Source organism: Hemiscyllium ocellatum, chromosome 19, assembly GCF_020745735.1.
Source record: "Hemiscyllium ocellatum isolate sHemOce1 chromosome 19, sHemOce1.pat.X.cur, whole genome shotgun sequence".
NCBI classification, from domain to species: domain Eukaryota; kingdom Metazoa; phylum Chordata; class Chondrichthyes; order Orectolobiformes; family Hemiscylliidae; genus Hemiscyllium; species Hemiscyllium ocellatum.
Window position 1 is genome coordinate 64,751,787 of NC_083419.1, and position 16,585 is coordinate 64,768,371.

At 43.7% G+C, this 16,585-nt stretch overlaps 1 protein-coding gene across 1 annotated transcript in view; it reads right to left on the bottom strand.

Annotated features, from left to right (window-relative positions):
- Positions 1 to 16,585, bottom strand: part of large1 (LARGE xylosyl- and glucuronyltransferase 1) — a 527,618-nt gene that overhangs the window by 106,378 nt on the left and 404,655 nt on the right. The window contains exon 9 of the mRNA XM_060840013.1: positions 820 to 932. Coding sequence (XP_060695996.1) covers positions 820 to 932 — 113 coding nt within the window. The remainder of the gene's footprint in view (positions 1 to 819; positions 933 to 16,585) is intronic.

Sequence of the window (16,585 nt, forward strand, 5' to 3'; positions counted from 1 at the left end):
AAAAGTTGGCTATTAGTTCCTCTTTAAATCTTTCCCTTTCACCATAAACCAATGCCCTTGAATTTTGGACTCCCCCCACCCTGGGAAAAAGACCTTGTCTACTAACTCTATCGATGCCCCCCCCATGATTTTATAAACCTCTATAAGGTCACCCCTCATCCTTCAATGCTCCAGGGAAAATGTCCCCAGCAAATCAACTTCTCAAATCCTCCAAACTTGGCAACATCCTTGTAAATCTTTTCTGAACCCTGTCAGGTTTAACAACATCTTTCTTGAAGCAGGGAGACCAGAAGTGAACACAGCATTCCAAAAACAGCCTCACCAATGTCCTGTACAGCTACAACATGACCTTCCAACTCTGCAATTGGGTACTACTCAATGGATCACAAAACTGGCATTGGACCATGCAATTCGCTGGAACCTGTGAACTGGGTAAGGAGAGAGTGTCTGGGGTCAACTTTACAGGTATGTAGATCCGTGGGTAGCCTTCCTGTGTATATTGAGGGCTGTGTGTATTTACACTGCATTATGGTCAATCGACAGTCCAAAGGCTTTGAGCTAGAATATGAAAAGTGGGGGGAAGATCAAAGATCTGTGTAAAGGGAGAGGGTGAGCTCACCAGACAGGTACATCCTGAGATTTCAGCTAAGGTATAAGAACTTGCAAAGTGGTCAAAACCAGCATCTCAAAGTACCCCCTTTTCGGAAATGCTGTGAAGAGGGGATTGATTATCTCATCCAAATCTCTCTGTACTGCCACCATGTGAAACAGGGTCATTGTAACAACATGAGAGAATGTCCTAGCAGCACGTTTGCCTACCTGGTCAGCCAGCGAAGTGGACAACATGTTCATCAGCTCCCGCTCTGCAGTCAAACGCCACATCTGTTCCCATTTCATTTTCCGCAATTTGTCCAGCAGCAACAAAATCACGCCTGAGAGACAGAAGGACATTCTCCATTGAAGCAAAGACCATGAAAAGTCCAGGGACAAAACTCTGAGAGCGGCTGCCCCTGACAAACAAAATGAAGAGTTCCACATCTGGGAACAGATCGTACAGGATAGGAAGTCTCTCTAGTGCTCCCCTTCTGAGTGGTATCCTCTTCTCATTGCTTTCTTTCAAATAAGGCCCAATGTCCTGCATTGACTCACCCTTCCTGACCCCTGAATCCAGCTGTTGAGCAAGCTCTTATGTATAGCATTAAGTTTCTTTGTGTTGTCCTCTAACTTAACCTGCTGAATTGATGAACCTCAAGTAAGTTGTCTAAAGAGCGGACTGTAATTTCTTATTGATCGTTGAAGATAATCAAATAGAAATGCACCAATTAATCTTGACGTCAGTCTTAAATTTGTCTTCCCTATTCAAAAGAACCAAAATTACGTGCTATTACATTGAACTTCAATACAGCTAGTCAGTTCCTATTAGCCCCCATTCGATAGAATTCCTTCAGATTAAATTAGCTCCCATTGTGCTGTACGGATATCCATTGCATGAAACCAATTTCTGCTCTGTCCCACTGTACACATTGTAAAGTATTAGATTACAATCAATCCCATTACACTATGGTGTACACTTTCAGAGTCCTCTATTGGAAAATTTTTAAAGGAGGAAAACTGGTTGCAACACATGTCCTGCCTTGGGCTCAGCTGAGAACTCAGTATCAATCTGATTATTCCAAGACAGAATCGTAAAATAGCTGTAAATCAGAAAAAAAGCCATTTAGCCCAAAGTGTGTTTGCTATCTTTCTGCAAGAACAACTCAACGAGTCCTGTTCCATCACCTTGCCCTGTTCCCCTTTCGACTTTTCCCCTCAGATAGTTAACCAATCTCCTTTTGAAAGTCATGACTGATTCTTCCTCCGGTAACATTTCTAACAAGGTCAGCAAGAATATAACCAGATTAACAGCTCCAATCAATGTAGCCCTGACTAACATAGAAAGGGTGAGTGTCAGAGATACTGAGGAGGCCGAGTGGTATTATTACCAGACTTTTGATCCAGAGACCCAGGTAATGTTCTGGAGTCCAGGATACAAATTCTGCTATGGCAGATGCTGGAATTTGAATTTAATAAAAAAATCTGGAATTAAGAGTCTAATGATGACTGAAACCAGTGTCAATTGTCAAAAAAAAAATCCGGTTCACTAAGGTCCTTTAGGGAAGGAAATCTGCCATCCTTAACTGGTCTGGACTACATGTGACTCTAGACCCACAGCAATGTGGCTGACTCTTAAACTATCCTCTGGGCAATTAGGGACAAGTGATAAATGTTGGCCCAGCCAGTGATGCCCTCATCCCACGAATGAACTAAAGATAAACTCTGGCGCCTGGCACTGTAATTGGGCAAAACTGTAGTCAAGGATTGTTCATTGACCTGGTGAGCAGAGTTATTACACCTCCATCACCTTCTCAGATAGAGACTTAAACACTTGCTGTGCAATGAGATTTTCCTCATGTTACCTCATTGCCTTACGTTTCTGTGCAATGGTTACCAAACATTCTACCAATGGGAGCGACTTCTCCCTGTCTGATCTGACCAGATCCTTCTTGGTTTTGAACACCTCGATCTCCTTCCAATAGAATTTTACAATCTGTATCGAAATATCCTGAAGCATTTCTTGATTGCATCAAGTAGCATTCCAGTAAAAGCAAAAGAAAGAATTGAAGGGTGACCTGGAGCATTTGCTAAATCCATATTCCAATGCACTTGCCTGCATCCTGCAGCCAACGGAGTGGGATTTGAATTGCAGTCAATGTGACAGCAATTTGTGCACAGCAAGGGCAGACCATTTTGGACTCGCTTGTAGGTAAGGTGGGAGTGGCTGTAAAATTCCCTGCAACAAAATCTTTCCCTCTGTCCTGCTGCCTTCGCGTAGCCTGATGGGGCAGCACTGTTGCCTCACAGTGCCAGGGACCCGGGTTTGATTCCAGGTTTGACTGTCTGTGTGGAGTTTGCACATTCTCCCTGTGTCTGTGTGGGTTTCCTCTGGGTGCTCTGGTTTCCTCCCACAGTCCAAAGATGTGCACATTAAGTGGATTGGCCATGTGAAATTCCCCTAGTCTTCAGGGATGTGCAGGCTAAGTGGTTCAGCCATGGGAAACACAAGGTTACAGGGAGAGGGTAGGGGTGGTGGTTCTGGGTGGGATGTTCTGCGAAGGGTCAATGGGCCAAATGGCCTGCTTCCACACTGTAGAGATTCTATGATGCCGAATTAAGGGATGCTAGGGGAAGCCTGGGAGTCTCTCCCAGCCTTGCACCAATTGAGACTCTTACATAGCAAATTTAAGAGTTGCTCCATCACCACCTGTACCTCCCCGGTCAGCTGTGTTCCCAATGGGTAACCTGGCAACTAAATCCACCACGGCCTCTGGCTGGGAAGTTAATGTCTTGATGAGGGTGGGGCTTCAACTCCTTCTCAAGCCCGCTCGCGTCCTCCTCCAGAGGCCTATCACCCACCCACCCACTCCTTTCTTTCCACACTCTCATCCCCACCCTGACTCTGGGGATTCCTATCCTGACCCCAATGAAAAACACCAGTGTTTCTGTCATCCGTCTCCAGGCTCCTCTAGAATTGATTCCCAAGTAATGTCTGCTGTGACTTATTCCCGGGTGGCAGAAAGCTTCCTAGCCTCAACTATCTTACCAGGAAATGGATTCTAGGCCCCACCACTCTCAAAGTGAAAACCGTTTTCCTGAAACCTCCTCAAAGCTTCCTTCCTTTCAACGTGTATTCCCCCTCCCCCCCCCGATCTTGTTCTTAACCCTTTGACTATCGTTGGCTTCGGTTTCTATTCACCCTGTTTCTGCCCTTGGGAATTTTATACATCTCAATCAGGTGTCTGCTTGCTTGGTCCAAACTGTGGAATTTTTCGGCTTCCACTGGTTCAGGCTCTGATGACAGGTTAGTGCCAACATGTACAGCCTCCTGAATCCAGACCTCCTCTGCAGGCAATCAGGTGAGCACACCTTGCCAATGGCTGAAGAGCTGCCCCTCAGATACTCTAGCAGGTCTCTGAGGTAAGGGTGGGAGATTTGAGGAGCATGTTTTCCCGTGTCCACTCTCCGAGTCAGTCATCGCTGCGGTCTCAAAATTCCAACTTCCCACGAGCTCTTGGAGCACATCTCCTGCGTTCCGTCATTTCCAAATCCTTTCTTTGACGGAAGGGACACATCTTTTGACATCCTTTCTTCATCTGTCGGAGCACCGGGCAGTGAGATGCTTTGGAGAGAATCCCGGTGTCAAAAATAATCCCAGTTTCCAGCGAACATGAAGCGCTAAAATTTAACACGGGGAGTGTCTGCTTTCCAAAGAGGAAACCTGTTTTCTATTGAAGTGGAATTTTTAAGGTGAGATGTTGTGATTGTAAACAATAAAGAAAAGAAAGATGGCAGCCAATTTCCCTCAACAGTGTGGTGCTGGAAAAGCACACTTGGTCAGGTAACATCCGAGGAGCAGGAGAATCGACATTTCAAGTGTAAGCCTTGCAGTCCTCACTTTCTCCCAGCCAGTTGCCCTCGTCCAGATCAAAGTGCATTCATTAGTGACATTAGGCACCTTCTCTCGAATACTGTTGGACCGTTCTAACAAATGCTGATCATGACTAAGTATTGAAAGAAATGACCCTAATCTGTAACAAAATGAAGGGGGAAAGCTGGTTTGCCTGCCATCTGTTATTGGGAACAAACTGAATAGAGCAACAATGAAGGATGAATCTCAAGGACTGATACAGAACAGTGAGAGTATTTAATGAGAGAGTCAACTTGCTGGATGACCATCTTCGGCTGCTTTCAGGAGATAATGCATCTTGAGGACTGAGAATTTTGGTGTTTGCTTACTTAAGATATCAGCACAGTTTTTGGTGAAAACATCACGTGGGAGACGGATACTGGAACGAGCAGCTTAGGCAGGTTGCTTCTGAAATCAATTTGTGAAACAGGGGAAGCAAAGCGTAAGGCATTCTGGAGCAAAATCAGCTCAGGATCTCTGCTGGGGCTGATCCCGACTGCAATGGTATGGAGGAAGAAAGTGAGCAAAGCTCTCTGGGGTTATAGAGGTTACAAAATTGAAAAGGATTGCAAAGATATTGACCAGATTGCCGAAAGACAGAAGGTAACAAATAATTTGAGGTATTAAGCTGATGACTGGCAGTAGGCATTCAAGATAGGCTAGTACAAAATTGTTACATTGGCCAAGATTACTAAACAGTGGCAATATACCAATGGTGAGAATGATACTGGTGAACGGGTCTGCAAATCCATCAGATTTGACGCACAGCAGCTATAAAGAGCAAACATTATATCTTGGGCTGTGGAGGAAGAGAAGTAGTGCACCAATGCAATGACATTATTCTGAATAAGGAATCTGGAGCTATAATTAGTCACTTGGACTAAGAGGAGAGGCTGCAAGAGCTGACAACAGTCTTCTTGAGCTTTGCTCATTCCTATTGTACCACAGCGAGGGATGATAATTAATCCAAACTGATGCATTCAGTTCAATGGATCGGAGTCAAACAGTGAAAGAATTGAAAAGGAAGTAAGTTGTTCTGTGCACAGAAAATAAAAGCCGGCAATTTGATTAACATCAAGAGACGTGAGTTGCAGATCCGGGAACTGGACTGGTTTTAGCAGACAATTTATTCTTCATGAATTCCCCTCAGATGTAATCCTGCTTACAATCTTCATGGTACAGCTTCCTCAGTTCATTGCAACTCAATTTGCACATTACATCAAGAAGCTGGGAGAAATTCTCAACCATAATAAGTATGGTAAGGGTCTAACTCAAGGCCAGTTTCATTTTCTCCTGTGCCTTGACTTACGTCTACGTAACTCAAGAAGCAAAACAGCATTTGATGGCCCAAATCTTATGCGAGTGATGATCATAACTGCTTTCTTAGACAAAAGAAAACATACCATAGGAACTTGTGATAGTGCTCCCCCCAGTGTGATTTCTGTTATTGTGATAAATGATAGGGCATATAAGGGGCTTACTCTCCTAATAGTTCAGCAGGTCAATGCAGTGAGTAGTAAAACTACATAAGATCTCTGTTGGGTTCTCAGTTTGCAAATATCAGACTAAGATGAGATACAAACAATGTCTCTCAGCATCACGAAGTCCGAGAGAGGAATATCAGCTGGGTCTTCCTGCTCCTGGTAGCTGTAATACAGACCACTGTCCCGTCTCCCATTCCCAACCAGGATGGAAGTCAGAAACAGGAAAGGAGCAGTCACTTTATTGGGAGTTTTCTATAGATCCCCCAAATGCAAAGGAGCAGATTGGGAGGTAGATTTTGGAAAGGTGCAGAAGTAACAGGGTTGTTGTCATGGGTGACTTCAACTTCCCTGATATTGATTGTAGTCTCCTTAGTTCAAATAGTTTGGATGGAGCAGGTTTTGTCAGGAAGGATTCCTGACTCAATATGTAGATAGCCCGACTAGACGGGAAGCCATATTGGACTTGGTGATTGGCAACGAACGAGGTCAGGTGTCAGATCTCTCGGAGGGAGAGCATTTCAGTGATAATTATCACAACTCCCCGACCTATACTATAGTCGTGGAAAAGGACAGGAGTAGACGGTATGGTAAAGTACTTATGTGGGGGGGAAGGGGAATTATAATGCTACTAGGCAGGAACTGTGGAGCGTAAATTAGGAACAGATATTCTCAGGGAAATGCAAGACAGAAATGTGGAAGCTGTTTTGGGAACACTTGCTGCGAGTGCTGGATAGGTTTGTTCCACTGAGGCAAGGAAGGGATGGTAGGGGGAAGGAATCTTGGATGATGAGATGTGGAACATCTAGTCGAGGAAGAAGGAAGCTTACTTAAGATTTAGGAGGCAAGGTTCAGACAGAGCTGTATAGGGTTACAAGGTAGTCAGGAAGGAACTGAAGAATGAACTTCAGTTAAAAGGGGAGAGCTAAAAGGGGACATGAAAAAGCTTTGGCGAAGGATGCAGTGAGGAATAAAACTACATAAGACTAGACGATCTCTGTTTGGTTTAAGGATTAAGGAAAACCCTCCATTATGAGATGAACAAGAGGATGGCCAGAGTAAGGGTAGGGCCGATCAGGGAGAGTGGACGGAACTTGTGCCTGGAGCCGGAGGAAGTAGGGAAGGTCCTTAATAAATACTTTGCTTCAGTATTCACCAGTGACAGGGACCTTGATGTTTGTGAGGACAGCGTGAAACAGGCTGATACGCTCAAGTAGGTTGATGTTATGGAGGATGATGTGCTAAAAATTTTGAAAAACATGAAGATAGATGAGTCCCTTAGGCCAGATGGGATATACCCAAGGTTTCTATCTTTGAGTCCTCACTGTCCACTGGAGTAGTACCAGATGATTGGAGGGTGGCAATGTTATTCCCTTGTTCAAGAAAAGGAATAGGGATACCCCTGGGAATTACAGACCAGTCAGTCTTATATCTGTGGAGGGCAAATTATTGAAGAGGATTCTAAGAGACAGGACTTATGATTATTTGGAAAAGCCACAGTTTGATTAGAGATAGTCAGCTTGGCTTTGTGAAGGACAGGTCATGCATCACAAACCTTATTGAATTCTTTGACAATGTGACAAAACATATTGGTGAATGTACAGTAGTAGATGTGGTGCATATGGATTTTAGCAAGGCATTTCATAAGGTTCCCCATGGTAGACTCATTCAGACAGTAAGGAGGCATGGGATACAGAAAAAATGTGGCTGTCTGGATACAGAATTGGCTGGCCCATAGTAGATACAGGGTGGTAGTCAATGGAAAGTATTCAGCCTGGAGCTCAATGACCAGTGATATTCCACGTGGGTCTGTTCTGGGACCTCTGCTCTTTGTGATTTTTGTAAATGACTTGGATAAGGAAGTCGAAGGGTGGGTTAGTAAATTTGCCAATGACATAAAGGTTGGTGGATTTGTGGATGGTGTGGAGGGCTGTTGTAGGTTGCAACGGGACATTGGCAGGATGCAGAGCTGGGCTGAGAAGGGGCAGATGGAGTTCAACCTGGAAAAGCGTGAAGTCATTCACTTTGGAAGGTTGAATTTGAATGCAGATTACACGATTAAAGGCAGGATTCTTGGCAGTGTGGAGGAACAGAGGGATCTTGGGAACCACTCCGTAGATCCCTCAAAGTTGCCACCCAAGTTGAGAAGGCGTATGTGGTGTTGGCTTTCACTAGCAAGGCAATTGAGTTTAAAAGCCCTGAGGTTATGCTGCAGCTCTATAAAGCCAAGGTTAGATCACACTTGGAATATTGTGATCAGTTGTGGTCGCCTCATCATAGAAAGGATGCAGTGGGTGCAGAGGAGATTTCCCAGGATGCTGCCTGGATTTGAGGGCAGGTCTTATGAAGAAAGGTTGAGGGAGCTAGGGCTTTTCTCATTGGAGCGAAGGAGGATGAGACGTAACTTGATAGAGGTGCACACGATGTTGTGAGGCATAGATAGAGTGGATAGTCAGAGACATTTTCCCAGGGCAGAAATGGCGATCACAATGGGGCATAATTTTAAGGGGACTGGAAAAAGGTTTAGGGGAGATGTCAGACGTAGGTTCTTTACATGGAGAATGGTGGGTGTGTGGAAAGCACTGCCAGCAGTGGTAATAGAATCAGATACATTAGGAACATTTAAGCAACACTTGGACAGGCACATGGATGATAGTAAACTGTTTTACCTTAGAGTAAGATAAAAGGACTGCACAGCATCGAGGACCAAAGGGCATATATTATTCTACGTTCTAATATGCCTGTACATGGGAACTGAGCTGTGATGCCTTCCACATTCAAATGGCCTGCTAACATATAGACTTGGGTGAAAGACAGATCAACACCCAGAGAATGCAGTTACAGGGAAGGAGGGAACAGGCAGAGAGTATAGAAAAGCTTTTCACGTGGTACCTGTACAACTATTCAGTGAGGGTCTTACAGAGATTAATGAGCTTCATTCACAGACGTGGTTGAGAGATCCCTGCATGGGAATGGTTTTGGACGTTTGCAAGTCACCAATGTCAGTAGTTTCTGAGTAATAACAGAGTGAGGAAAGTCTTTGAGGTCTGGCGTATAATTTCCACAACCGTCCCCACAAAGGCTCTGCAGGAAGGGGGGCTTGTCCCCGCCTAAGCCAGGGAGTGGAGAATCTTTCTTTCTTTTGGTGACTGTGTTAAACAGAAACTATTGTTCCAATTGAATTCTTTGCATCCTTGAAGAATGCCATCATTAGAGGCCGAGCAGGCAGGCTTTAACAAACTAGAATTTTATTTGTACAAGACATGTCTAAAACTAGAGGGCAGAGGTTTAAGGTGAGGTGCAGGGGAGATTGGAGAAAAATGTTTTCACGCAGAGGATGGTAGAAGTATCGAACACGCTCCGTGAGAGGGTGGTGGAGGCAGGTACTCTTGCAAGATTTAAGAAGCATCTGGATGAGCACTTAAACTGCCAGGGCATGGTAGGCTGTGGAGCAAGTGCTGGTAAAGTGGATCTGGGTAATTTGGTATTCGTTGGTTGACATAAACAAGGTGTGTTGAAAGGTCTGTTTCTAAGCTGTATGACCCCATGATACTGAAGCTTGTTGATGCTAGTATTCCTCCACTTTGGAAAAGGCTTTTATTTTAAGCTCATCGAGATGAAAACACATCCTTCCAGCCTCCCGAAATGGGAAAAGAGAATTTAAGAGCCTGGTTGTCAACTCATTGGAGTGAAGGAGGATGAGAGGAGTCTTGATAGAGGTGTACAAGATGTTGAGAGGCATAGATAGAGTGGATAGCCAGAGACTTTTTCCCAGGGCAGAAATGGCTATCATAAGGGGGCATAATTTTAAGGTGATCGGAGGGAGGCTTCGGGTAGATGTCAGAGATAGATAGGTTCTTTACGCAGAGGGAGGTGGGCGCATCTAATGCACTGCCAGCAGTGGTAATAGAGTCAGATACATTACGGACATTTAAGCAAGCGACTCTTGGATAGGCACATGGATGATGGGTAAAATGCAGGGAGTGTAGGTTAATTTTATCTTAGAGTAGGATACAGGATCGGCACAATATCGAGGGCTAAAGGGCCTGTACTATGCTCTACTGTTCTCTGTTAACAGTGGCTGCAATACTCTTGTTGAATAAAAGCCAGGGGAGCAAAGGAACAAGGTCAGATGATAAGCACTAGGGCTCATTTTTACACATATTGAACTGGAAAGGAGATGAAGGTGGCAATAAACGCCATTTTAAAAACGTTTTTGTGCTATGGACTGAAAAAATGAAAATGGACACTATTTTTAAAAAGGGAGATTGTATGAGAAGTTGTTTTTTGGAGTAAGGACAAACAGGCTCCTTTCAGATATAAATACAAATAGAGAAGCACAAAACCTCTGAGCTAACTGCATCAATGTTCTCTCCTTTTTTTTTCTGAAGTTATTCTCTACAATTTTCTGTCAAAAAAATCAGAAAACGACATTCTAGGTCACTGAGGAATAAATTGAAAATCTAAAGGCAACCACAAAGATCCAACCAAATAATGAACTAAAGACCGACCATTGTTATATAGATAGGATTGTGATATACATTAAAGAAATGAGGACTGAGAAACCAGCCTGTCTAGTTTTAAATTTCAGACCAGTGATACAAAACTGTGTTCACTTGACTATTGTTTCCTGTCAAAAGGTGTAGTGCCGGAGAACCACAGCCAGTCAGTCCGAGGAACAGGAGAGTCTACATTTCGAGCATAGGTATGTCACATTCTTGATGAAGAGCTTATGCTTGAAACGTCAACTCTCCTGCTCCTCGGATGCTGCCTGACCGGCTGTGCTTTTCCAGCACCACACCTTTTCACTCTGATCGCCAGCATCTGCAGTCCCCACTTTCTCCTACTGTTTCCTGTCCACCCATAAATATTTGTTATTTTCTGTGTTCTGTGTGTATGCAAAAGAGAGAGAGAGAGATAGAATGGGTGTGTGGTGGTATAAGACAAAGCTTTTGTGCAAATGTATGTTCTGTTTTTGTTAAAATTAAAGGTGTTACAGTGAGTCCTTTTTTTATATTGTTCGTGAAGAAACTTGATATCTTTTGCTTTTGTCCATTTCTCAGTCAGAGGCAATCTGTGATTTTTGACAGTTCCATTAGATGTTCACATCTGTAGTAATGCCTGAAAATTGCACAGTTTCATTTTCGACATATTACCCCACTGAGTTGTGACGTGGTCTTTAGGACTGTGAAAAGATGAGATGGAATAGGCATAGAGAAGAGGTTTCCATGTGTCTGGGAGAATATCAATACCAGAACATCAGACATTAAACCATCATCTGACAAAGTGGAAGGCTCTCACTACTGAATTGATTAAAGAATTGTGAGGCTATCCTCACTGTCACAGAATACAATTAATAGATAAAACACATAGTTACACTTAAACAATGAGTAAAGGAAGGTATAGTGGAAGGGCACGTTGATGGGGAGAGGTGAACTAGGCTAGTGAAAGCTTGGGTGCAGCAGTGACATTAGAACTGACCTAAGGGCTATTTCTGCGCTGTGGTAAATATTGCTGCACAATATTCTCGCCAAACTAAAGGCAAGACTAAATTAATCAACTGAGCACTTCTTTTCCCAGAAGATGCCACTGCTGATTTGCCATGTCAAGGGAAAGCACACTGGGTGCCAGAGAGGAGCTTTACGTGTCACCTTGACAATGCACATCTTGTAAATCCAGTCGATTCAAACTGACAGTCGACTGAAACTGGAAGAAACAGGGACGTTAACCTTTAGATCCTCTGGGAGGAGCAGAAAGGAAACATGAAAGCAACATTTTGAATACGTCTGCCTTCTGTCTCTGTTGACAGCAGATTAAAGACAAAATTCCCTCGTGTCTACACAGCACGTGAGAAGTCCCAGACTTGCTCACTCTCCAAAAGGTACTTTTGTAAAATCAAAGAACCATGGCTGGTTTGCAGTCTCCAGCATTCCATCCCTTAAAACAAGGGTTTTAACCAGCCCTCATCCACTCCGTTACTAAAGATGGTGTGATCGCTAATCCCTTGTGGTAAATCTGTTTGGTCAAGACTTTGCAGAAAAGCTTGCTTTCCACTTCCACTACTGAAATGTCAGGGCTGAGCCACCTCTGTTTCACTGGATTTTATAACCATCAGGCTCTCAACTGGCCTTCATCCGCTGAGGGAGAATATCCTGTCACCGGAGGCCGTTGGCCAACCAGAGGGCCTGCAGAACTCCAGTGCCAACAGCACCACTGGGAGCTGTGGTCACTGCTGGCACTGCAGATTGTCCCCAACAATGGTTTCCAATGGAACTGAATGAGAAGCTAAGGTCAGGTCTTTTGCAGGGCACTGGTCTGATGAATGACCAGCAGTGGCCAGAAAGGGTCTGGATGGCCATACCGTTAGTAGGCTAACTGCCACATTCTCTTTTCTGATTAAAACGTGGAGGCAGGCAGGCAACAGGCATGAAACCTCCACCACAGCACAAATGGTACAGCCCCATTGTTTACTGACCATCTATTAGGAGGATGAGGGGACTGTGTGTAAGGTCCACATGTTGAATGTCAATGGACCATTTTGTTGCAGACTATATGGGTTTTGTGTGCAAACACCTGTACCTGTTTGATAAGCTGAACCCAAACACATACAATTGTTTTCTTTAATGTCTTGCTAACAGTTCAGATGGAATTGTCTCCTTCTCAACATTATGTCTGCCCTTCAAACATCTCCCTGGGAACCCTGCCTGCAATCGTTTGGTCTATAGTACACTTTATCTGATTACACTCAGCGGCAGGCACACAGCTGCAAGCAGTTTGTGACTTTTCCTCAAGTGCTGGTTGTTCATCTCCTTCCATTTCCATTAGCTTGACTCTGCTCCCTGACCATCTCCAACATTATCAAATCTGAACTTCGACCTTGATTGATTTGTCTCAATCAATAATCCTTTCTCACTTTGAACACAGAACATTACAGTGCAGTAAAGGCCTTTCAGCTTTCGATGTTGCACCGATCTGTAGAAACAATCTGAAGACCATCTATCCTACACTACTGTATTCTCGTCCATATGCCTATCCAATGACCATTTAAATGCCCTTAAAGTTGGCGAGTCTACTACTGTTGCAGGCTGTGGGTTCCACGCCCCTACTACTCTCTGAATAAAGAAACTATCTTTGGCATCTGTGCTGTATCGTTCACCCCTCAATTTCAAGCTAGTCCCTTCATGCTAGCCATCACTATCTGAGGAAAAAGGCTCCCACTGTCCAACCTACCTAACCCTCTGATTATCTTATATGTCCCAATTAAGTCAACTCTCAACCTTCTTCTCTCTAACAAAAACAGTCTCAAGTCCCTCAGCCTTTCCTCGTAAGACTTCTTTCCATTCCAGGCAACATCCTAGTAAATCTCCTCTGCACCCTTTCCAAAGTTTCCACATCTTTCCTATAATGCGGTGACCAGAACTGTACACAATACTCCAAGAGTGGCCGGACCAGAGTTTTGTACAGCTGCAGCATGATCTCATAATTCTGAAACTCAATCCCTCTACCTATAAAAGCTAATACACCGTATGCCTTCTTAACAACCCTTAACAACCTGGGTGGCAACTTTCAAGGAGTTATGTACATGGACACTGAGATCTCTCTGCTCATCTACACTACCAAGAAGCTTACCATTAACCCAGTACTCTGCATTCCTGTTGCGCTTTCCAAAGTGAATCACTTCACACTTTTCCACGTTGAACACCATTTGCAACCTCTCAGCCCAGCTCTGTAGCTCATCTATGTCTCTCTGGAACCTGCAACATCCTTTGTCACTATCCACAACTCCACTGACCTTAGTGTCATCTGCAAATTTACCAACCCATCCTTCTATGCCCTCATCCAGATCATTTATAAATGGACCCAAAACAGATACACGTAGTACCCCACTTTGTAACCAAACTCCAGAATGAATATTTCCCATTAACCACCACCCTCATCCCATATTTTGTGCAATAGCCTACCATAGGGAACCTTATCAAATGCCTTACTGAAATCCATCTACACCACATCAACCACTTTACCCTCATCACCTTCTCAAAGAATTCAATAAGGTTTGTGAGGCAAGACCTACTCTTCACAAAACCATGTTGGCTATCCCAAACCAACTTATTTCTTTCCAGTTGATTATAAATTTTCTCTCTTATAACCCTTTCCAACACTTTACCCACAACCGAACTAAGGCTCACAGGTCTATACTTTCCACGGTTATCTCTCCTCTCCCCTTGAACAAGGGAACAACATTTGCTATCCTACAATCTTCTGGCACTATTCTTGTAGACAATGATGACATAAAGATCAAAGCCAAAGGCTCAGCAATCTCCTCCCTGGCTTCCCAGAGAATCCGAGGATAAATCCCATCTGGACCAGGGGGGCTTTATCTATTTTTACACTTTCCAGAATTGCTAACACCTCCTCCTTATGCACCTCAATCCCATCTGGTCTAGTAGTCTGTTTCTCAGTATTCTCCTTGACCACATTGTCTTTTTCTGGTGTGAATACTGACGAAAAGTATTCATTTAGCACTTCCCTATCTCCTCTGACTCCACACACAACTTCCCACTACTATGCTTGATTGCCCCCAATCTTACTCTAGTCATTCTTTTATTCCTCATATACCCATAGAAAGCTTTTCCTTGATCCTATCTGCCAATGACTTCTCATGTCCCCTCCTGGCTCTTTTTAGCTCTCTCTTTAGGTCTTTCCTGGCTAACTTGTAACTCTCAAGTGCTCTAACTGAGCCATCACATTTCATCTTAACATAAGCCTTCTTCTTCCTCTTGACATGAAATTCAACTTCCTAAGGCTACCGCACCCGACCACATCCTCCTTGCCTGACAAGTACATACAGTAGCTATTCCTTGAATAAGCTCCACATCTCAATTGTGCCCATCCCCTGCAGTTTCGTACCCCAACCTATGCATTCGAAATCTTGCCTAATTGCATCATAATTGCCTTTCCCCTAGCTATAACTCTTGCCCTGCAGTATATACCTATCCCTTTCCATCCTAAAGTAAACATAACTTAATTGTGGTCATTATCACCAAAGTGCTCACCTACCTCCAAATCTAACACCTGGCCTAGTTCATTACTCAGTACCAAATCTAATGTGGCCTCGCCCTTGTTGGTCTATCTACATACTTTGTCAGGAAAACCCTCCTGCACACGTTGGACAAAAACTGACACATCTAAAGTACTTGAATTATAGTATTCCCAGTCAATATTTAGAAAGTTAAAGATTCCCCCATAACCACTACTTGTCACTCTCTCCCTTATGCTAACCTTTCCTCTACATCTCAGGAACTATTCGGAGGCCTAGAGAAAACTCCCAACATGGTAACCTCTCCTTTCCTGTTTCTAACCTCAGCCCATACTACTTCAGTAGACAAGTCCTCAAATGTCCTTTCTGCCACCATAATACTGTCCTTGACTAACAAAGCCACACCTCCCTGTCCATCTTTTATAATTTCTTACTGTTCTTACTGAACCATCTAAACCACAGAACCTGCAATAACCATTCCTGCCCCTACTCTATCAATGTCTCTGAAATGGCCACAACATCGAAATCCCAGGTACCAACCCATGCTGCAAGTTCACCCGCCTTAATCCAGATGCTCCTGGAGCCTACCAGTGTGCAGTCTGGAAGACTGGCAAATCTTCGTTTTGTTTTTAAACTTTCTCTTTATTCCAGACTTCCATATTTGCCTGTGGGAAGAATTTGGACTATAGCTTTCTCTGGCTCTCACCATGTCAGATTTCTTCTCAAGCAAAACATTATATAATACTGACTGAGCTTATGTGCAATTTGCACTTCCAACACGAATGAACTTGGAATCTTTACAACAATGCCTTCTAATCAATACTGAATTGTCTTTAAGTTTTCTGCCTGATGTATTGGAATGTATCTTCACTTTGTCTTGCTTTATTCTTACTTTGCCATTAGCTTCAAGTTTAATGTCTTGCCCTGGGAACATGTTTAAACACTACCAAATGTAGACTGTGGGGTTATTCTGAAGAAGAACACAGAACTGTCTTTTCCTGAGTCAAGTAGAACCATACACATGATTGCCTAACTTATCACTGAGTGAATACTTCATCAAAGACTTATTCACAATCTATGCATTTCAACATGCAGCACCATTCCACGCTGGGTCAATTGGTGGTATTAGAGTGTGCTCGATTTTATCTTTACTCCTAAATATTTCAAATTCTTCTGATATGAATCATGAGTCATTATCTGACACTAACTCCTCGATCAACCCATAAATTGCAAACTGGTTTCTCAAAATCTCAATTGTTTGGCATTTGAGGTACTGGGCAGTGACATAACATTTATCATAAAATCCCTACAGAGTAGATGGAGACCATTAAGCCCATTGAGTCCCACACCACCCCACCAAAGAACATCCCACCCAGTCCAACCTTTACACTATCCCTGTAACCCTGCATTCCCCCTGGCTAACTCACCTCACCTGCACATCCCCGGGCAATTTAGTACAGACAGTCCCACCTAACCTGCACATCTGTGGACAGTGGGATGAAACTGGAGCACTCGGACGAAATCCATACAGACACGGTGAGAATGTGCAAACTCCACACAGAC